This window comes from Oryx dammah, unplaced genomic scaffold (genome assembly GCF_014754425.2).
Source record: "Oryx dammah isolate SB20612 unplaced genomic scaffold, SCBI_Odam_1.1 HiC_scaffold_5, whole genome shotgun sequence".
NCBI lineage: Eukaryota > Metazoa > Chordata > Mammalia > Artiodactyla > Bovidae > Oryx > Oryx dammah.
In genome coordinates this window covers 14,414,628-14,437,962 of record NW_024070189.1, presented here as the reverse complement: position 1 = coordinate 14,437,962, position 23,335 = coordinate 14,414,628, and the positions used below count along the sequence as shown (strand labels likewise).

General features: G+C 41.8%; 1 protein-coding gene across 12 annotated transcripts in view; it reads left to right on the top strand.

Moving 5' to 3' along the window:
- CAST (calpastatin) overlaps positions 1–23,335 on the top strand; it is a 136,730-nt gene that overhangs the window by 20,521 nt on the left and 92,874 nt on the right. For all 12 annotated transcript variants that reach the window (XM_040239384.1, XM_040239383.1, XM_040239382.1 and 9 more), the window contains exon 3: positions 21,568–21,639. In XM_040239384.1, coding sequence (XP_040095318.1) covers positions 21,568–21,639 — 72 coding nt within the window. The remainder of the gene's footprint in view (positions 1–21,567; positions 21,640–23,335) is intronic.

Here is a 23,335-nt window from a genome sequence, read left to right as displayed (position 1 = left end):
GCTCTTTGCGATCCCATGGACCACAGTCCACCAGGTTCCTCTGTCCATGGAATTCTCCAGGCAGGAATACCGGGATGGGTAACCATTCCCTTCTCCAGAGGATCTTCCCGACCCAGGGATCTAACGTGGGTCTCTTGCATTACAGGCAGATTCTTTACCATCTGAGGCACCAGGGAAGCCATATTTTATGTTTAAGCTGAGATAACAAAGGAACATTACTACACTATAGGGCCTAGACTAAAGATGATAAACAATGTGCTTTGTGATAGATAAATATTTTCCAATTGAAAGGAATCATCGTTGTGCGTGGCTTTTAAATACATGGGGTTTTCCAGGTGGCGCGAGTGGTAAAGAATCTGCCTGCCAAAGCAGGAGATGTAAGAGATGCTGGTCCCACCCCTGAGTAGGGAAGATCCCTTGGAGAAGGGAATGGCAACCCACTTCAGTGTTCTAGCCTGGAGGATCCCACGGACACAGAGCCCACAGAGGAGCCTGGTGGGCTACAACCCATGAGATTGCAAAGAGTCGGACATAACTGAGCGACTAACACTTCCACTTTTAAATACATAGAAAATCGTATTTAAGTACCTTGGCGTTTCATATAGTATTTAATCTGGTTATTATTTTGTGCTGTGTGTTTGAGAGAGGAAAACATGTTTCTTGTTAACAAGTTTTCTGGGACAGTGTTCCTGCCAGCAAGTGATAAAGCCGTCCTTAGCAAATTCTGGAAGAGTGCCACAGCAAATGTTATTTTAAGGGGTGTTAAGTCATTACAATCTCTTGTCCACTTTAATTGTGGGGACTTGATTGTGCTGGACAAGTTCATGTCCCAGTGCCAAGAAGGAGGCAACACTGAAAAGGTGCCCCAAGGGCAGTCCCCGTCTGTCTTACCTGGAGATCCAGAACTCTGCTGGGTGTCCGATTTGAAAGGCTAAACTCACTAGACTTCCCTGGTGGCTCAGACGGTAAAGCATCTGTCTACAATGCGGGAAACCTGGGTTTGATCCCTGGGTCGGGAAGATTCCCTGGAGAAGGAAATGGCAATCCACGCCAGTACTCTTGCCTGGAAAATCCCATGGACGGAGGAGCTTGGTGCAGGCCACTGTCCATGGGGTCACAAAGAGTCGGGCATGACTGAGCGACTTCACTTCACTTCACTTCACTTCAAACTCACTAAAGGAAGTTCCAAAATCCTTTTCAATTGCAGTTGCCAATTTTTTTTTTAATTCTAAATTTTTATTTTTTTTCCATTAACTAGAATATTTTTAAGATAATTTATTTTTCAGTGAAGGCACATGGATGGTGATTTTCTGCATCTGTGTGGATCTAAGCATGCTTTTCTGCTGGCCTCACACAAGATGCTACTACAAATTGTACTTTTTGGGGTAACAGTTCTGTTCCCTTAAAATTTTTTACCTGTTGCTCCATAGTTTTCTGACTTTTTGTGCTATAGAAAAGATGTCTGAGGGAGCCTAATTGTTATTTATTTTTAGAGAACTTGTTTTTCCTGCTTTGGTGTATTTGTGATTTCTTTTTCTTTTATTCTTACAGTTTAAAAAAATTGCCAGGATGTGCCTACATGTGTGTTTTTCTATTAATTTTTTTCTAGAATGTCTATTATGCAATTATTGGTGTTATTTCAGTTTCTTTTTAAACATACATATAGTTCTGAGATCAGACATTCATTAGTCACCTGCCTCAGTTTTCTCTTTGACCTTTACGTTTGTATTCTGAGAGAGTTTCTGAAGTTTATCCCCCATATTTTTATTTCTGTCATCTAAATTCTGCTCCTTGAAACTTCCAATACAGGTTTAAATTTTGCCTTTCTTCCCTGTTGCATTGTACCCCTCTCTAATCCAATCTTCCCACGTCTCTCTCTCTGTTTCACCCTGTTGTTTTCCCATCTCCATCTTCTCTGCGTCTGTGGCTCTCTACCCAGGTTTCACGGGGGCAGTGCCATCTCGTTTCCTATTGAGGGTGCAGACAGTCTTCTTTTCTGAAATTTTCTTCTTGTAATGTATCATTTTATGAGATTTACTGTCTCAGTCTTCAGGAAAATGGCATCTTTCTTGACAGTTTTCCTTTGGTTTCTCATCTTCTCACTTATCTGATTAAGTGTCTTTTTTTGGAACTCAGGCAAGGCCTAGGAGGCCGAAGTTTTTCTGCAAACCAGAGGCAGGTGGAGGATGTGGTGAGGGGGTGGGAGGTGGTCTTTCCCGGGAAGCCTCCACAGGGTCCTGGTCAGTTACTGTCAGGGTGGAGATTTTGCCTCAGTTTTGGCAGTTCCCTGACTTCCTTTGTTGTTGAGTCAAATTCCAGCCTCTTCTGTGAGAAGATGCATAGAGCCTGCTGTTGAGATTATTTTGTAGTAGGAATTCCTGGGGTAGTCTCCTAATGACTCCCTTTCACGTCTTGAATCCAGTCTCCCCTTTTCTAGCCTCCTTTGGGTATAACCTGTGAAGTAGGCCTTCATTGCAGGCTCTGTTCTGTTTATTAACTGTGAGTAGCTCCTCATGAGTTTCCACAGAAGGGCTTGAGGTTTAGGATTTCGGGAGCATTCCGTGTCTCCCCTTTTCTGCAGTTTCTCTGAGTGGTTTCCGGTGCGTGTGCCTCGTTTTGTGTGTATGTCATCATGACGTACTTTAGGTACTGCTTGCCTTTCAGCGACTGATACTTGTTTACGTAGGTAATAAGAGTTTGTATTTTCTTATGTGGAGCCTGCCATATGGGTCTTTGCGAGCCATCTATGGATTTAAGTTCAAAACCTACGATTAGAATACCAGCCATTATGTAGCCATTCAAACAGCCTGTTTATCTGAAGACAGGTTTTCAGGTAGAATTCTGAGAAAAACGCAGGGAGTTTCTCAAATTCAGGACAAAAACTGTTTGCCATCTTGAGACCACGGTGAGAGCATCTTCTTTCTCACGTGCCGTGGGAGCGTTGAAAAGCCACACTCCCCACCGTTAGCCCGCTCCCAGCCCACGGTGCCCGCAGAGGCAGCACGTTGTAGTTGCTGAGAGCAGGCCCTGGAGTCCCAGCGTGTGGACTTGTCCCCAGCTCTGCAGCTTCCTAGCTGGGTGTTCTTAGGCAGATTACTTCACCTCCCTAAGGGTACCTTTCTCATGTGTCCATGGAGACAGTGATGGGTTCTACATGAGTTAATGTGAAGATCAATGAGACCAAGCAAATGAAGTGTCTAGAACAGCACCTGGGACATAGGACGGTGTTAGCTGCTATTATTGTTATTATTATTACTACTGTTATTACTTTTACTAGCCAATGAGGAAAACTTGTTTGGCAATAAAGGTAAGCCCCTTATTGCTTTAGAGCCAGGACTCAAAGTCTTTTGTTGACTATATATTGCCAAGCCTTTCCCATTAAAAAAGGAAGGAAGTTTGGTAGTTCATTAAGCTTAGTAGTCTCTTTTTGTTTCAAAACAACTCTGGTAACACCCAGAAATATATGCCAGTTGCTAGAAAATACAGTCCCTCTGTAACCAAGAACATGAAAATAATTTGCTGTTAAATTAAGAATCTGTGATATATAAAATGTTATATAAGTAGTAGAGAGTGACTAATAAAAATAGTTATTATTATTATGCACTTCAGAGTAATGAGCCTAACTGCATAAGATCTTATTAGGTCCTACCGAAATTGTCTCTGAAGACTGTACCTTATAGCATAGGAAATTAGAATCAAAGTTAAAAAAATATCAAAGGAATTGAAGAGAAGTTAAATTTCTTGACTTTAGATCTTCAGTCCTGGAAACCCGAGGGACAAAATCAATTAAATATTAATCCTGAAATATCCTGTTTTAACATTTATATTTTTTTCAATCTTCTCTCTAGGCTTTATTAGCTTCTAAAAGATAATGGAATGACTGATTCAGAAGGGAGGATGACCTAAAATTGTGCCCATAGCAATAAACCTTCATCATTTAAGGACTGAATATGTATGATTCTTGTCATAAAGTCAGTAATATTTTATAATATACCAATGTACGTAATAACTTGTTAAGACCTTCCCAAAACAGTTCACTTGTGAAGTCAAAACCTCTTTGTAAGTTGACATCCTAAATTAGTCTATTTCAATCAGCATTATTACAGAACGCTTAGTAAATGTGTAGAGCACTGTTCCTTTCAGTTCAGTCGCTCAGTCATGTCTGACTCTTTGCGACCCCATGGACTGCAGCACGCCAGGCCTCCCTGTCCATCACCAACTCCCGGAGTTTACCCAAACTCATGTCCATTGAGTTGGTGATGCCATCCAACCAACTCATCCTCTGTCATCCCCTTCTCCTCCCGCCTTCAATCTTTCCCAGCATCAGCGCCTTTTCAAATGAGTCAGTTCTTCTCATCAGGTGGCCAGAGTATTGGAGTTTCAGCTTCAGCATCAGTCCTTCCAGTGAAAACTCAGGACTGATCTCCTTTAGGATTGACTGGTTGGATCTCCTTGCAGTCCAAGGGACTCTCAAGAGTCTTCTCCAACACCGCAGTTCAAAAGCATCAATTTGTTAGTATCATAAAAATTTATTTTAAACTTTGTTCCTCATCTCCTAGGACATTACATGAGATTGTGCAGTATTTCTCAAGTTTAAGCATGCCTATGAGTCACCTGGAGATAGTATGAAATATTGAGACTCCTGGGCCCAGATCGGGTGTGATCAGGCTTTCAGTATTTTTCCCAGTCATCTCAGGTGACTCTTCTGACGGTGGTCTTCTGAGCACATTTTGAGTAACACAGATAATTCTTACAGAGCTTATAATGCAGTTCCTGGAAAATATAAGCTTTTTCTTTTTTTCCTTTCTTATTTTCTTTTCTTTTTAAAATGCCTGCCCACCCCACCCCATCCCTCAGCCATCTCCTGTCTCCATGTCCTGGGGACAGCGTGGCTCTGAAGCACACTGAGGGCACTGTGGTTTCAAGGAGTCACTGGACCACAAAGGAGGCTTTGGTTGCAGGGAGAAATGCAGAAATGCAAACCCTATTTCTCCTACTTCTCCTAGGACCTCGTTCCTTAACTCCTCCCTCATTCCTTTTGTTGTTGTTGAGTCACTAACTCATGTCCCATTCTTTTCTTTCTTTTCACTCCTTATTTGATGACTCCTCTTTAGACGACGTTTCAGTTTAGTCTTCCTCATCATGAACTATTTTAAAATATTTCTTTTGAAGCTGCTCAAGCGCCCATTCCATCTTCCTTTTTTAACCCTCACTGCCAAAATTCTTGGTTGAAATTATTGAAGAAGAGAGTGGGGAGAAAGAAGAGAGAAACTAAAAGCAAATGTTAGTAAATGGCTGCCTGAAGGAGGTAAGAAGGAGACACCAGTGAAGGGGTCAAAGAGGCAGCGACGAAAGGGGTAGGGGAGCCTGGATGTTGCCGGGTCATGGGTGGGAAGGCTCCAGGGAGCGTCTAGGCCGGGGATAGACCGGGACTGGGGGCTGAGGGAGCTTTCTTGTTTGGAGACTGGGATATCTCAGTTCACTTGAGAGCTGTTTCTGTTACGAGCCAGAGGCTGCTGAGTCAGTGGAGATTCTGCACCGATGACTCTCCCAGTGTACATGCATTTATAGTGAGCATCAGATAAAACAAAACAGAAGGCTTAAATCAGTGTTTATTTACACAGAAAGAGATAAGTGTTGCCAGGTATCACATGGTACAGATTTCTTGGATTGCTTGCCAATTGTTTATAGGTAAATGGATTCTTTTATCAATTGACCAATATCAAATAAGAAAGACATTATTTGGGAAGAGCTCAGGAATGAATTCTGCACATATGTTTATCTTAATCATTAGGACTGTAGACTTCGTGGCTGGTTTTTCACGTGAAGGTGGGCACCCCTGTTCTCTTTCTTTTTCAAATCAAGTCTCTGATTCCTAAGCGGTCTAATTTGAGCTCAAGGTACGTAATGTTTGGACTTCAGCACCTTCCAGAAATATATCACTCTGAAGTCTGCAAAATACAGTTTCAAAGAAAACACTTTTCTTACAGGAAACAGAGAGCTAAAGTGATCTCATGTTCACATTCCAATTTTGGTTTCACTTAGTGCTTGGGGTAAAAATAACATCTCTGAATGCAATTTTGTTACTTTTTTTTAAATTCTGCTTACCTTCTTAAAACACTGAGTTTACTCAGTAAAGTCTGAAACCATGCATCTATTTCCCTGAAAAATGAAAGCTGACAAGAAAGTTGAATGACTAATTTTTAAAATAATGCATTTAAAAAATAATGAAGGTTCCTACTACCAGCTATATGATGAGAGGTTGCTGAACTATTTGTTAGATAGGATCTGGTGATACCTGCCTAACTTTAAAAATAGGATTCAGGGGACACCCAGTGGTTAAAAGGAGGAAATTCCTCCTGAGGTGCAGTGTTCAGTTGGAATAAGTATTTCTAGTCTCAGCAGTCAAAATATTGATACATTGATGATTTTGTCTTTCTGAATGAGCATATGTTAGCTGTATGTGTGCGCTTTAAGAAAGGGCCTTGGTTTTGACATTTATATGAATTTTCTTCAAGTCTTTGAAAACTTACAAATTATAAGGTTAGAAATATTAGAAATATGGTTAAACTTTTCTTTTAATGAAGACATAATCATATTAAGAAATGAGAGATAAGTAACCTAGGGTCATAAATAAGAAAAACAATTAAATTTTTTTGACCTAGAAATTCCACTTCTAGAAATTTGTTTCAAATACATAATCAGAGGTGTACTTGATGCCTGTGTACCAAGATATTCACCATCGCTTTATTTATAGTAATAACAAACTAGAGAAACATATAGCTTTAATGAATTGGTGAAGTTAACAGCACAAAAATAGTGAGTAAGGCATCTTTAACACCATGCTTTCAAGAACATTTAACAATGGAGGAAAATGTTTATGATAGGTTAAAAAAAAACGATGATGAGAGACCAGTAATTCCATATATTTAACAAATTGTGTACATTTTGTATTTGCATAAAAATAGAAAAATAACTGAACGTGGTTGTCTTGAGTGGCAAGATTTCAAGTACTTTATGTTCTCTTCTTTATACTTTTCTCTTTATTCTAAACTTTTTTTTTTTCATTAGAGGGAGAAGAATAATAAACAGCATAGATAATAAAAGGATAATGGAAACAAGTGTTTTAGCAATGATCAAAGCTAAATCTGTGAATCTATCTGCTTAGACCTTAAAGCGAGAAATGTTTTATGTACCTTTTTCCTTTGGAACCTTCAAGAGATGTTTCCAGAGTAAAGCTGCTGCTGCCACCCTTTGTGTGTGTGTGTGTGTGTGTGTGTGTGTGTGTGCGCGCGCGTGTGTGTGCGCGCATGTGTTTGGCTAGAAGGGCACTTATTATATATGGACAGAGCATCAGGATTTAAGCACTAAGGCTGCCTAGAGGGCAGAGATTGTTAATTATTTTTACTTTATGGTCCTTTTGAAATCCAATGAAAACTAATTGTTTCCTCTGAAAATGACACATTTTTATGAATAAAAGAATTTTTTTTAAAGTGACATAAAACTTACATAGGTTCAGAGATATACACCATCCCTACCTGGGACAGGGGGAGGAATCTTATTGAGTAGCTATGTTTAGGAGGTATCATCTAATATTTTCCCAGTTGGGTTAGTGTTGATGTCTGAAATTCCACCAGTAGCAACTTCCTTAACCTCTGAATTAAGGATTGCCCTCCTGTGCATCCTCTTTTAAATTGTAGATATTTGTAGGAGGGATAATATATTAATTATTAACATCTTGGTGAGTAGTTTAATAAGAGAGAAGGAAATTATGTAAGCACTATCTTTATAGATTTGATAATGGTAGTAAAGAACTAGGGATCATTTGATATTGAACATATGTAGGGGTTACACATACACACACACACACTCCTTACAACAACCCCCATTCTCCTAATGAGAAAATTGAGGCACAACTTGATTAAATAACCTGTCCAAGGTCACACAGTTATATAATAGTGGACCCCAGGATGGAACTCATTTTCCGGAGTCTATACTCTTAACTAGTATCCAAAACTGTTTATAAAGTTATCTATTTAAAAAATTCTACCTAATGCCGACTCCATAGACTTTCTTAAGGCTGTTGTCAGTTTTTGTAACTCACTTCCCTGACTCTTCATTGCCATCTTTCTTCCTCATGCCCTCTTTTTACTCGAAAGATCTTTAAGCAAGGTTAAATCATTCCATTCCCTTGGCTCTAAAATGTAAGGGAGTGTAAGGACAGCTGCGCCCTCCTGGTGGGTAGGAAGTGGGGCCCCAGGGAAGCTGAGCCCCAGCCCAAGTAGAGTGGGAGAAGAACGCATCCTCCCACCCCCTATCAGTGCAGCCACCTCAGACAGAGAGGCCTGAGCTAGACCCCCCCGAGGCCTTCTGCCTGGAGACCATGAATGGTGCTGAGGGATCGGGAGACAAACTCCATAGTGGCCACCATAACGTGCGTTACTAAGACTGCTGTGGACGGGATGATTCATTCAGTGAGTGAATTTACGTGTAATAGGTTATGAGTTGATCTTAGGGTTTATCGTTGTGACCTATTTAGCAGTGTTTCGCAGGGGACTAACATAGCCTATTTACTGAACTGCGTTTGGGGTAACACCATTTATACGTGTTTCTGTAGTGAAAGCAATTTGTATTTGTCCGTAGACTACTTGCAACCATGGTGTAAAAGAACATTTATGAATAAAAGTCACAGCCTTATAATTGCTAGTATTGAGGAATCTGTCTCTCCCTGGAAAGAATCTTTTTCTAGATACTATTTTCCAATAAATCATGTGTTTTCATGTGGAAACACAATATTTGCTTTTCATTTTATGGGATGACTTAACTAATGGAACTGACTTGTCAACAAATATGTCAAAACATTTTAATGAGAGTTCTTATCCTGAAAAATACTACATTTCATCAAGCCTAAGATACCACTGATCTGAAAATGCACTGATTAGAAAATGCTAAGAAAGAAAGATAACTATCAATTAATCTCTGACCAAAGCTTTATATTGATTTTAAGATGCATCAGTATGCAATAGGAAAGAAAAATGGTGACTTAAAATCAATAAAACAAAATTCGGTAGTAACTTGAAAACTTATGTATTTACAATGTCCATTGTTCAAATAATTCCGAAACTAATTTCACTTTTGCATTCAGGACACAAAACTGTTTCATATCCCCCTTCAATATTTTTTTCATTAAAATCACAATTTTTCATTTTGATAGCCTTCCCATATTTATCAGATATGAATCTGATTAACTTCCAGTAGTTTCAAACACTTAAATTGACATTCAGAGGATAAATATTTGTTTTGCTTTTAAGGATAATCAGATAATGTGTTGCAGACCATTCAACATACAGGATTTTTAAAACAGCTTAAGCAGTTATTTGAGTATTCCAGCTACCAAGGGGCTTCCCTGGTGGCTCAGTGATTAAAAAAAAAAAAATCTGCCTGCCAATGTAGGAGATGCATGTTTGATCCCTGGATCAGGAAGATGCCCTGGAGAAGGAAATGGTAACCCACTCCAGTATTCTTGCGTGGGAAATCTCATGGACAGAGGAGCCTGGTGAGCTACATTCTATGGGGTTGTAAAGAGTCAGACATGACTTAGCAACTGAGCACGCAGGCCCACCAGCTACCAAGTTAAACCTTTGAGGGCTTTCAGTGTTCATTTAATGCAAAAGTTTTTGGGTAATTGTGTGCTCACAAATCCCATCAAATGTAGCATCTGATCTGTTACTTAAGAGATTGTTGCAAGCTGAAGAATCCCTAGTCTGCTTCCTCTGGAGGGTTGTAACTTTGGGGGAAAGGTGGACAAGCTCCCTTCTCACCCTTTGCGGTGGAGAGGAGAATCACTGGAACTCTGTGACACCTTCACAGCAGTGGACGGCACCATGACTTAGCTGGGGCAGAGGAAGAAAGCTCTCACTCATGGGTTGACTCCATTATCTCTTGAATCTTTAGGGGATGGGAGTCTAAAACCCAGCTTGCTCCTTCATACCCAACTCATCACTCTTAATAGGTATTTACTGAGCTTCTTGTGAGTTTATATTTTCATGCAGTTTGGAAATGTTTGACCATTATTTCTTCAAGTATTTTGTTTTGTCTCCTCATCTCTGTCTTCTTTGGAGGCTGTGGGTGTGCATGCATTAGCGGTGTGAGATTGCCCCCCAGCCCAGCGATGCTCTGTTGTCTGTCCTCTAGGCCTCACTCTCCGTTTCATTTTGGGTTGTTTCTATTGCCACGTCTCCACGTTCACTAATCTTTTCTTCTGCAATGTCTCATCAGCTCTTAATCGCAGTGTATTTTTCATCTCATACTTTTTTTTTTGGCCGTGTGAAATCTTAGTTCTCTGACCAGGAATCGAACCCACGTCCCCTGCAATGGAAGTGGAGGGTCTTAACCACTGAATCAGTAGGGAAGTCCCTGGGTGGTTTTATTAAGATATTTGCTATTTTTCTCCTAAACATACTTTTAGAAAGCTTTTTATTTTGAAATAATTATAGATTGCCGGAAAGCTGCAAAGAGAATACAGCTGGTGCAACATACCGTTCACCTCGTTTCCCCACTGGTTACATGGTCTACAACTATAATATGATATCAAGACTAGGAAACTTATATATAGTCTATGCCATTTTATTACCTGTAGATTCACGTAGCCAGCCCTGCATCAAGATACTATGCTTCTTGCACATTATAGTTTTCCTGTGTATGGAAAAGCCCAAAGTTGCATTTTTCTGCTTCTAGGCATGCCTTGTAATTTTTTACTAGATGACAAACAGATGTGATTTTTATATTGTGCGAGTGCTTTTTGTTACTGTTGCTTTAAGTTTCCTGGAGCTTGGTTCTGGAACATAGTTAAGTTACTGGAGACACTTTGATCACTTTGACACTTTGGGGTTTGCTTTTAACCTTTGTTTGGCTGGACCAGAGCAGCTTTTAGAGGAGGAGCCTTTTTCTTCTTCATTCCCTACCCAGTGGTTCTGACTGCTGGCAACACGTCCTGTTCCTGGCCCGCGGGAAACCCTTTGATTATATCTCTGCTCCTTCCTTCTGGGTCTTCTTTCCCCACATTCGGGCTCTCCTCACATGCACATCTCTGGAGCTAATTTTTGCAGCTCTCCTCTCTGGTGCCCTTCCCTTTACCTTTGAACTCCCAACTTCATCTCCTGAGCCCAGACAGACAGACAGCCTCCTCATGATCCCACCACTGGAAACTCCGTGGGTAGTAGACGGTGGCAATCACAGGACGTCCCTGGTTTGTTTCCCTCGCTGGGGGACCCCGTCCTTGCTGACTGGTATCCAGCATCTGGAAACTGCTGTAGCATATAGTGGGCTAGGGTTTTCTTTAGTTATTTAAGGCAGAAACACTCCTTCCTTTTTAATCTCAATTTGCTTACATAAGACTGTCACCAATGTAAAAGGGAAACAAACCTATGTTTGCCAGGAGGCTGTGGCACAGCTTACAAACCGAAGTTCCTTCTTTTTTGTGAAGGGATTTGAGTTGTGACAGTTTTCTCATTTATACACCTGGTCACTGACTTGCTTCTCTGTTCATTTAGCAATGAGCTTGAGTGTTCTGCAGGTATTTTACTAATATTGAAATGTGCCACAAAGGCTGTTGAAATCGCCTATCCCATATCCTGTCCTGACACCCTGTAGTACCTCAGAAGGAGCCTTGCCGCTCCCAGAAACACTGAGGTCATGTTTATTCCTGCGGATCTTGATGACCCTGGCTCACCCGCCCACACACACACTCACACACCGTGTGACCCTGTCAACACCTGAGAGGCCTAAGAGAGCCAGGTCCAGAGGGCCCGTCATCTTTGACAACTGATGCATGAACTCCAGGACTTGCTGCTCTGGCTCTGACAGGCCACACTCATCAGGGAAGCCTTTCAGCATTGACACCGGAAGTGGTCCCAGGTTCCCCTCAGCTGGCAGTTATCGGGCTTCCCAGGTGGCGCTAGTGGTAAAGAACCCGCCTACAATGCAGGAGACTTAAGAGACATGAGTTCAGTCCCTGGGTCGGGAAGATCCCCTGGAGGAGGGCATGGAACCCACTTTAGTATTCTTGGCCTGGAGAATCCCATGGCCAGAGGGCCCTGGTGGGCTAGTCCATGGGGTCGCAGAGAGTCAGACACGACTGAAGTGACTTACCGTGCACAGCAGTTATTGAGTAATCGCAGTATCTCTGAGTGTGGGCTTAGATGTGTTGCATATATAATTTCATATCATCTCCAGAGTTCCTGTAAGACCAGTCACAGGACATGTTCTCACCAGTCAGAATCGCTGGGTACAGTACTCACTGTATTGAAAAAAAATTAGTTCTGCTCTGAAGGCTGCTCTTGTTCAACCTAACAAAGCTTAAAAGCAAACCTCAAAAGGATCAAATTGTTTCCAGGTGATAGAATCATGACCAGTCCTAAAAAAAAATCACTTTCTTTTCAGTGAAAAAACAATTATTTTTCTATTATATAAATGGGCTTCCCTGGTGGCTCAGATGATAGAAAATCCGCCTATGATGTGGGAGACCTGAGTTCAATCCCTGGGTTGGGAAGATCTCTTGAAGGAGAGCATGGCAACCCACTCCAGTATTCTTGCCTGGAGAATCTCCGTGGACAGAGGAGCCTGGTGGGCTGCAGTCCATGGAGTTGCAAAGAGTTGGACATGACTGAGTGACTAAGCACATGTATTATATAAATAACAAAGCTCAAAAAAAAATTCTCAGCAGCCACTAAGACCCATTATGATTTAAAATTAGACGCACAGGGGTTGCCCTGGGCTGATGAGTCTGTTCCACTGCCACTGGTTCAAGGCCTTGGGCCTCTCTCTCCCCCAGAGCAGGGATTTCTAACCTGTGAGCCACAGACTTGAGGCCACACTTCATCTCATACAGTCCTCTCAGTCTCTCTCTGAGATACAAGTAGGGTTATTTTCATTGCTCAGGTGAGAAAGTGAGTGTTTCAGTTCAGTTCAGTTCGGTCGCTCAGTCGTGTCCGACTCTTTGCGACCCCATGAATCGCAGCAGGCCTCCCTGTCCATCACTAACTCCCAGAGTTCACTCAGGCTCACGTCCATCGAGTCAGTGATGCCATCCGGCCATTAGAAGTGCTCATAAACTTGACCGAGGTCTCACAGCTGGCATTTGATTGCAGCCAGGATTTTCCTGGCAACATGTATCAAACAGCAGGACCATTATTCTAGAAGATTTGGCACTTTTCTATGTAGAGTCATCAGGTCTCAGGCTGGCATGAAGCCTCACTTAAGGGGCCTTTCCTGAGATTTTAGAAGATAGTGACGCAGCAGCTTTGCCTGGCTCTCGGAATTTCACTGTTACTTTGAAAACTTGAATTCTTACTTTGAGACTTGAGTTCCGATTCATTCAATACCCAACCCATTCAATACTCAACTTTTGTTATGAACCACAACAGACATCCAAGAAAGGCATGCCATTAATTCCTTTCATGTCCTCCTGCAACAGCGAATAGGATGGATATAATCTGTGTTCTTTATCCATTTTGTCTGCTCAAGATGAGGTGCCCGTTTTATGGGTCTCCTGGCCAGCAGACTCTGAACTTCTTTTGAGATGGGAGAGGCAGCTTCTAGCAGGAGGTGTGGATTCATGGTCCGTGGAAACAGGGCCTATGTCTTCTCAGGAGTCTGCACCTGAGCAGGAAAAGATCACACAAATTCCCTATAAATGGACCAGACCTGATGTCCTGGAGTCAGAGTCCAGTAAAGGCAGATCTAGTATGGATGGTGACACTTCTGTCAACTGTTTTTAAGACTGAGGCCCTATGACAGGCTGGCCTGCCAGGAAGAGTGACTCAGCCACAGACGAGGGGCAGACCGTTCCTGACCATTTCCTTTCTATAAAACTTAAGTAAAACAGAGATGTGCTCGTAAATGTTAGGAGGAATGCGGTTGAATGGCAAGCGAAAATCTGTTCAGTGGCCTCGAAGAAGAATTAGTGAAACTTTGAATTATCCTGGTACTGGTGTTCTCATGTAACAGCTTAATTGTTTATAGATACCAGAGCATGTCTGTGTGTTAAGACAAAGGCAGAATCCTATGGGAGTGAGCTTGTTCTGAGTTTTCCCTTACTGTGAGTAAATGAATTCCATTCTTTCCGAGGGTAGACCTAGCCCTGTCAGAGCTGTGACTGTGCAGACTAGCTGAGTGAGACACGTTTCCAGGCCAGAGTGGGATTTCTAAGGACTGATGCTGATGTCGAGGTGGGTAGAGGGGGTGAGGGTGAGGAAGACTGCCCAAGATAAGTTCACGGTGACGTGAAGCCAAGGGACTTTTGAGAACTTTTCCCACAGAGACAAGAAAGACTCCCAAGGACTAGATGGTACGTACCCAGAGAAGGCAGGAAGCCAGCCGAGGCTGGAAGAAACTGGTGATCCCAGCCCGCCTGCCTGTGGGTCGGTCGTGAACCCACATCCCTTCGGACTAAGCATCTTGATTCAGCATCCTGTATTACCGTGTTCCATGTATGCCGGTTCCCACCTTGCTTCAGCGGCAGGGACTTCTTTCTGTTCTTCCAGCTTGCTAAACCCAGCCCAGGACCTTTATCCGTGCCTCCCTTCCCCTGTGCCACACTTTATGCTTGATTTATTTATAGTCAGATCTCAGTCAAATGTCACTTCTTTGTCTATCCTGTCTGAAGGAACCCTCAGCCAGCTCCTCTCTGTTACATGACCCTGTTTTATTATCTTTACAACACTCTTCACTCTCTGAAACCATCTTGGTTTTTATTGACTAATTTAGCGTCCGAGTCCTCTTACTGGAATGTAAGCAGTACAGGAGTAAGACCTGATTTTGTTCAATTGGTCATTATATCACCACTGCCTAGAATAGGACCAGGCTTCTAGCCAGGGTTCAGTAAACGTCCAGTGAGTAAAGGGATGGTGGTGGTGGGTGGTTTAGTCGCTAAGTTGTATCCAAGGCTTGGGACCCCATGGACTGTAGCCTGCCAGGGTCCTCTGTCTGTGGGATTCTCCAGGCAAGAATACTGGAGTGGGTTGCCATTTCCTTCTCCAGGGGGTCTTCCTGACCCAGGAATAGAACCTGGGTCTCCTGCATTGCAGACAGATTCTTTACTGAATGAGCTACGAGGGAAGCCTGGAGTAAAGGGATGCGTGAAGTCAAATACAGCTGAAGAGAGAACCATGTCATGTAACAGCCAAAACAATGCATAACAATACAAATCTGAGAATAAGGGGTCTGTGCTGTGGTATACGTGTGCATATCTAAGCTTTTGTGCTGTGTTTCAAGTGCCTGACATTATTAAGAGCTCTATAAATATTACATAATGGAAGATCATTTTTTTTACAAATTCTACTCCTGTTTGAGCTAAACTAAATTGGTCCTTTGTAAACTAGGTAATTCAGTTGTCTCAAAGAACAGAGCAAGGTCATACCCACAGGAAAGCTGAGATATCCATCCTCCGTTGAGTTAAAAGATACTGAATTTAATAATAATTTTTAAATTACCCTTTAAATAAACATTAAGTTTATACACAGGTAAAATAAAAATCATTATGTATGTTAAATTAAAAAAAAACAGCATGTGTATTAAGTTATTTTTAACTTAGTGGTTTCATAACTCAGCCAAAAGTTTTTAATTTTTGTGGGCAAATCTTATCTAACGGGTGGAGTAGAAGTCATTTACAGATAAATCTGGGTCTGGTATGTGCATTCTCATGTGAGAATTGGAGCTGCAGTTAGTGCAGGATGGTAACATGACCTTCCCTGATTACAGCTGAGACCACAAGTTAATGGCTGGAGCAGTGGACAATGATTGGACTTTTCCAGGCTTCAGTCTCCTCACTGGAAATGAGGACGTTGAAATGGAAAATGAAAGTATAATGAATATCCCCAATGCTATATGCTTGTCTTCATTTTTATATCCAACCCCTTACACAGAATCCATGTTATGCACTATGATTATCAGAAGCTATTTGTTTAGCTTATGTTTAGAAAAGAGACTTGTGATATGGATAAAACTTGGGCCATCCCCTCCTTTTACCATCTCCCATATCACACCCAAAGTACTAATTTTTTAGTGAAAGTGTTAGTCCCTCAGACATTCCCGCCCCTTTGCAACTCCATGGACTGTAGCCTGCTTGGCTCCTCTGTCCCTGGTATTCTCCAGGCAAAAATACTGGACTTGGTCGCCATTCCCTTCTCCAGGGGATCTTCACCCAGGGATCAAACCCAGGTCTCCTGCATTGCAGGGAGATTCTTTACCATCTGAGCCACCAGGGAAGCCCTCTTTAATTTCTATCACATTTATCTAGGATTTTTTTCTTCCTCTGGTTGATGGTAGTGCTTGAATGCTTGGGAAAGACTATTTAGTTTACAGGTGATACTTTGGAGCCTGGGGCCCCTGCAGAGGCCTCTGAAGACCCTCAGACACCCATTAAAACATGTCCACCCTGTTGATCAGTGGGCACTCTACAGGGCTCTGAGAATGGCCAACCAGTGGACACATAACCATTGGACTTTGAGGACAGTAAGCTGAGTTTCATCTTTTCCGCTTGCTAAGACAGTATTTGCCCTGAAGGGAAACAAGGCTTCAGCTCAAACTTCAGCTCAAATTGTGGCAGACTGTTTCACAAAGTTAAACAATATAAATTTTGCTGAATATCTTCTAAATGTTAAAGAATTCAACCAAATTCTTCTCAATTATATATTTTTCAAAAAGTGTCCAAAGTTGTGTGTAAGTGGAAATGTAACTCTTTACAGTGTTATATATTACCTAATCTGCATGATAACCCCTCCTATGTATTCAATGCTTATAGTACATGCTTCATGTTTTATAGATACTGGATCATAATCTTGCCATGTTGCATTATAAACTTTATATGCTTGCTTCTCTGAAATACATAAGTAAAACTCATAAGTAAAAGATACAAGATATCAAGTCCTTGTGGAGAAAGCAACTGTATGTTTCATCTTCCCGCCTTGTTTATTATCCTTTTGTCACTTAAGTATTTATAAGCCACTGCTGCTGCTAAGTCGCTTCAGTCGTGTCCAACTCTGTGCAACCACATAGACGGCAGCCCATGAGGCTCCACCGTCCCTGGGATTCTCCAGGCAAGAACACTGGAGTGGGTTGCCATTTCCTTCTCCAATGCATGAAAGTAAAAAGTGAAAGTGAAGTCGCTCAGTCGTGTCCAACTTTTAGCAACCCCATGGACTGCAGCCCACCAGGCTCCTCCGTCCATGGGATTTTCCAGGCAAGAGTACTGGAGTGGAGTCTCATTGCCTTCTCCCAGTAGTTATATAAGAAAATACAAAAAAAAAAAAAACACACAAGGAAGCACTCTTAACCCCACTATCAGAAAATAACCCCATATGAACTTCAGAGATCATACTACACATGTTACTTTATAATGTGGCTTTTCTTTATGTAAAATACAAGTTCAATATTTTCACTTAATGCAGTGTTCTTCTAAACATGATCTTTAAACAACCACATGACATTTCATCCTATACCTGTTCATAGCATGACCTCTTATGTGGGAGGCAGTGTAGGTAGGTGAGAGAATAAGGTCTGAAATAGACATGTTGCTTTTTACGAGCTGTGACCACGGCCAAGTTATATACTCACCCCATTCCTCCATCTCCTTACCCATAAAATGGGGATAACAATAGTAATAGCTTTATACTGTGTAATTTTAAAATTAACTAACTTGTTACACATGATACATGTTACATATTATATCATGTTATACCTGTTATATGATGTTATACACGTTACACATGATGATGCTTAGAGCACTTACAATAGTACTGTAATATATTGTATCATTAGAGCATTATTTTATTATTATCTATAATTCAATTGTTTTGATAGAAGAATTACCTGATACATGGTAAGAACTCAATGTGCAGTGAAAATGAAATGAAAGTCACTCAGTTGTGTCTGACTCTTCGAGACCCCCATGGACTATACAGTCCATGGAATCTCCAGGCCAGAATACTGGAGTGGGTAGCCTTTCCCTTCTCCAGGGATCTTCCCAGCCCAGGAATTGAACTGGGTTCTCCTGCATTGCAGGCAGATTCTTTACCAACTGAGCTAGCAGGGAAGGCCTTGTGGAGTGGGTAGCCTTTCCCTTCTCCAGGGGATCTCCCAGCCCAGGAACTGAACCCAGGTCTCCCACATTGCATGCAGATTCTTTACCAGCTGAGCCACAGTTCAGTTCAGTTCAGTTCAGTCGCTCAGTCATGTCCGACTCTTTGTGACCCCATGAATAGCAGCACGCCAAGCCTCCCTGTCCATCACCAACTCCCAGAGTTCACTCAGACTCACGTCCATTGAGTCCGTGATGCCATCCAGCCATCTCATCCTCTGTCGTCCCCTTCTCCTCCTGCCCCCAATCCCTCCCAGCAGCAAAGTCTTTTCCAATGAGTCAACTCTTCTCATGAGGTGGCCAAAGTACTGGAGCTTCAGCTTTAGCATCATTCCCTCCAAAGAAATCCCAGGGCTGATCTCCTTCAGAATGGACTGATTGAATCTCCTTGCAGTCCAAGGGACTCTCAAGACTCTTCTCCAACACCACACTTCAAAAGCATCAATTCTTTGGCACTCAGCTTTCTCCACAGTCCAACTCTCACATCCATACATGACCACAGGAAAAACCATAGCCTTGACTAGACGGACCTTTGTTGGCAAAGTAATGTCTCTGCTTTTCAATATGCTATCTAGGTTGGTCATAACTTTCCTTCCAAGGAGTAAGCGTCTTTTAATTTCATGGCTGCAATCACCATCTGCAGTGATTTTGGAGCCCAAAAAACTAAAGTCTGACACTGTTTCCACTGTTTCCCCATCTATTTCCCATGAAGTGATGGGACCAGATGCCATGATCTTCATTTTCTGAATGTTGAGCTTTAAGCCAACTTTTTCATTCTCCACTTTAACTTTCATCAAGAGGCTTTTGAGTTCCTCTTCACTTTCTGCCATAAGGGTGGTGTCATCTGCATATCTGAGGTTATTGATATTTCTCCCGGCAATCTTGATTCCAGCTTGTGCTTCTTCCAGCCCAGTGTTTCTCATGATGTACTCTGCATATAAGTTAAATAAGCAGGGTGACAATATACAGCCTTGACGTACTCCTTTTCCTATTTGGAACCAGTCTGTTGTTCCATGCCCAGTTCTAACTGTTGCTTCCTGACCTGCATATAGGTTTCTCAAGAGGCAGGTCAGGTGGTCTGGTATTCCCATCTCTTTCAGAATTTTCCACAGTTTATTGTGATCCACACAGTCAAAGATTTTGGCGTGGTCAATGAAGCAAAGATAGATGTTTTTCTGGAACTCTCTTGCTTTTTTGATGATCCAGCGGATGTTGGCAATTTGATCTCTGGTTCCTCTGCCTTTTCTAAAACCAACTTGAACATCTGGAAGTTCACGGTTCACGTATTGCTGAAGCCTGGCTTGGAGAATTTTGAGCATTACTTTACTAGCATGTGAGATGAGTGCAATTGTGTGGTAGTTTGAGCATTCTTTGGCATTGCCTTTCTTTGGGATTGCAATGAAAACTGACCTTTTCCAGTCCTGTGACCACTGCTGACTTTTCCAAATTTGCTGGCATATTGAGTGCAACACTTTCACAGCATCATCTTTCAGGATTTGAAATAGCTCAACTGGAATTTCATCACCTCCACTAGCTTTGTTCATAGTGATGCTTTCTAAGGCCCACTTGACTTCACATTCCAGGATGTCTGGCTCTAGGTGAGTGATCACACCATCATGATTATCTTGGTCTTGAAGATCTTTTTTGTACAGTTCTTCTGTGTATTCTTGCCACCTCTTCTTAATATCTTCTGCTTCTGTTAGGTCCATACCATTTCTGTCCTTTATCGAGCCCATCTTTGCATGAAATGTTCCCTTGGTGTCTCTAATTTTCTTGAAGAGATCTCTAGTCTTTCCCATTCTGTTCTTTTCCTCTATTTCTTTGCATTGATCATTGAGGAACGCTTTCTTATCTCTCCTTACTATTCTTTGGAACTCTGCATTCAGATGCTTATATCTTTCCTTTTCTCCTTTGCTTTTTGCTTCTCTTCTTTCCACAGCTATTTGTAAGGCCTCCTCAGACAGCCATTTTGCTTTTTTGCATTTCTTTTCCATGGGGATGGTCTTGATCCCTGTCTCCTGTACAATATCACGAACCTCATTCCATAGTTCATCAGGCACTCTATCTATCAGATCTAGGCCCTTAAATCTATTTCTCACTTCCACTGTATAATCATAAGGGATTTGATTTAGGTCATACCTGAATGATCTAGTGGTTTTCCCTACTTTCTTCAATTTAAGTCTGAATTTGGTAATAAGAAGTTCATGATCTGAGCCACAGTCAGCTCCTGCTCTTGTTTTTGCTGACTGTATAGAGCTTCTCCATCTTTGGCTGCAAAGAATATAATCAATCTGATTTCGGTGTTGACCATCTGGTGATGTCTTTGTGCAGAGTCTCGGGCTTCCCTTGTGGCTCAGTCAGTCAGTGTGATTAGATTGACTGAGGCACAAGGGAAGCCCAAGAATACTGGAGTGGGCAGCCTACCCCTTCTCCAGCGGATCTTCCCAACCCAGGAATTGAACCAGGGTCTCCTGCATTGCAGGCGGATTCTTTACCAGCTGAGCTATCAGGGAAGCCCAATAACTCAATAAACATTCATTATTATTCATCATCGTATTCTAACTTCAAAAAACACTATAGGTAATAAAGAACTCAGTAAACATTCATTATTACCCATATTGTTTTTTGCCTTTTGAAGTCAGAATATTGTGATGAATATCTGTGAAGAAAAAAAAGACTTTTGCTGTTATACTATTATTTCCCTAAGATAAGTTTCTTAGACATAGGATTGCATCTCTGATCCTTGCTGCTGAGTCACCCTCTGCAGGCTGTGCTAACGCCTGCTCTGCAGTGCTCAGGGTAAGAGAGAAAGAACACACCCTGTCCCAGTGAGTGATGCTGTTCTGGGAATGTGTGGCGGTGGAAAATGGCCCCTGCCCATGTGAGGAATTTGGCAGTTTTCCAAAACCACTGACTATTGAACAATTGCAATTTATTCAATGCACTCTGTCTTTTTAATATTTATATAGTCTTCAGGCTAACATAGGAGAAGGCAATGGCACCCCACTCCAGTACTTTTGCCTGGAGAATCCCATGGGCAGAGGAGCCTGGTAGGCTGCAGTCCGTGGGGTCTCTAGGAGTCAGACACGACTGAGCGATTTCACTTTCACTTTTCACTTTCATGCATTGGAGAAGGAAAAGGCAACCCACTCCAGTGTTCTTGCTTGGAGAATCCCAGGGATGGGGAAGCTTGGTGGGCTGCCGTCTATGGGGTTGCACAGAGTTGTATACGACTGAAGTGACTTAGCAGCAGGCTAAGATATAAAAAATAAAAAACTTGTTTCACTTTTTGTGTGCTTAGCATTGAGTATATTAGTCTGAATTTTGCTTGAAAAGATATTTGTATTGATAGAAAAATTTGCGCTTGACCACATTGTTAAGGTATCTTCCCCCACTGAAGCTAATATTTTCTTTCTTTTTTTTTTTTCCAGAAAAAAGCAACAAGCCTTGGGAGCAGTCAGCTCTCCAGAACTCAAGCTGGTGAAAAAGCCCCGGTCACCAAGGTCAGTTATTTCCTGGACATGAAAAGACACCTACTTTACAGATGTATCACTAGTGGGTGGGACTTGTAGGGAAAGTAAACTTGTCAAATATATCACTGAAAATCAAACAAGGTATCATTTCTGGGCTGGTGGGGGAGGTACAAAGCAACAGGCATGACATTTCTTAATAAGGACTTGATGACTTAAGACCTAATAAAGACATTTGTTTATTATTCTTACTGGCATCTAAAAGTGTCCAAAAACGTTAATCATTATTTTAAATGTTTATAAATATTTGATTTTTGCACATACTATGAAATACAGTCTTTCTACTTCTTCAGAAAATAATTCAAATTATCTTTATGAGTATTAAGCATAGCAGGCTCTTGCTAAATGTGCTGTATAATTTTCTTATGTAATCCGTCACAACCTTATAATTATTATTCCTTTATACTCGAGGAAACCTGGGGTCAGAGAGGTTAAGTAACCTTAACAAGATCACAAAGCCAGTGAGATGGAGGTAGGGTTCAAACCCAGGCTTCCAGTTCACAAAAGATCCTGGACCTTTTAAAGTCTGACCAAGCCTTCTTTGGTAGTATAACACTACCAAATTTTGCAGCTTATAAAAACCACTGAAATTTCATCTTTCAAGATAAGCTGTAACTACAGTTTAAGCTAGCAGTTTTCAATATATAAAGTAGATATGCTCTTTCCACTTCAGCTGCTGATCTTCCAGTATGTCCAGGATTATCCAGACTTAACCTGTTTCAGGATTGCCTATATGACTATTGAAAATAAGCATTTTTTTTTCCACTGGAACTGGTAGCTCTCCTGTGGAGGGCTGTGGACTTCCTCACTCATGTATGTTGCTTGCTTGGTGAAGGGTTCATATTTTAGAGCCTCCTGGAGCCTCAGCTGCTGTCCAAACCCCTTATAAGTACCCAGACTAAAACCCAGCTGAGACATGAGAAGAGGCTGCCAGGGTATCTCTGCTGCCATTGCCCTTGTTAGTCCTCAAACTCTCGTTTGGAGGTCTCCAACTAAAATATATTTTCTGGACATGTCCTATCTTTTGTAATATTATGACTTTTATTTAACTTGCACTTAAATTATGCCTCTAAAAATTCGAAGCTTCATCAGTTCAGTCGCTCAATCGTGTCCGACTCTTGGTGACCCCGTGGACTGCAGCACGCCAGGCCTCCCTGCCCATCACCAACTCCTGGAGTTCACTCAAACTCACGTCCATCAAGTTGGTGATGCTATCCAAACATCTCATCCTCTGTCGTCCCCTTCTCCTCCCGCCTTCAATCTTTCCCAGCATCAGGGTCTTTTCCAGTGAAAAAACCGGTTCTTTGCATCAGGTGGCCAAAGCTTCATTAGCCAGACCTCAATCTGAGGAGATTTTTAGTGAACGATTTGTAAGTGGTTTCCAGAGTTGTCGTTACCTAAACTCTTGGAGTTTCAGTACACTGTCCAGATCTCCTGCCTGGGAAGGGCCTTTATTCATTTCATTCCTTCAAACTCTTGGAGGGTCAGTACTCGTGGAAAATCACACTTAGGTATTTTTGTTTTGTTTCCTTTATTTCCCGCCTCCCCCTTGAATTTAGTGGTAAGAAGCAGTCCCTTTTACATCTTTTCTCTACCCAGGAGTATCATCCACTCATTTCTAGGTAGACTTCTCATAAAGAATTTGGCAGTTCTCCTCAAACCTTGCCCC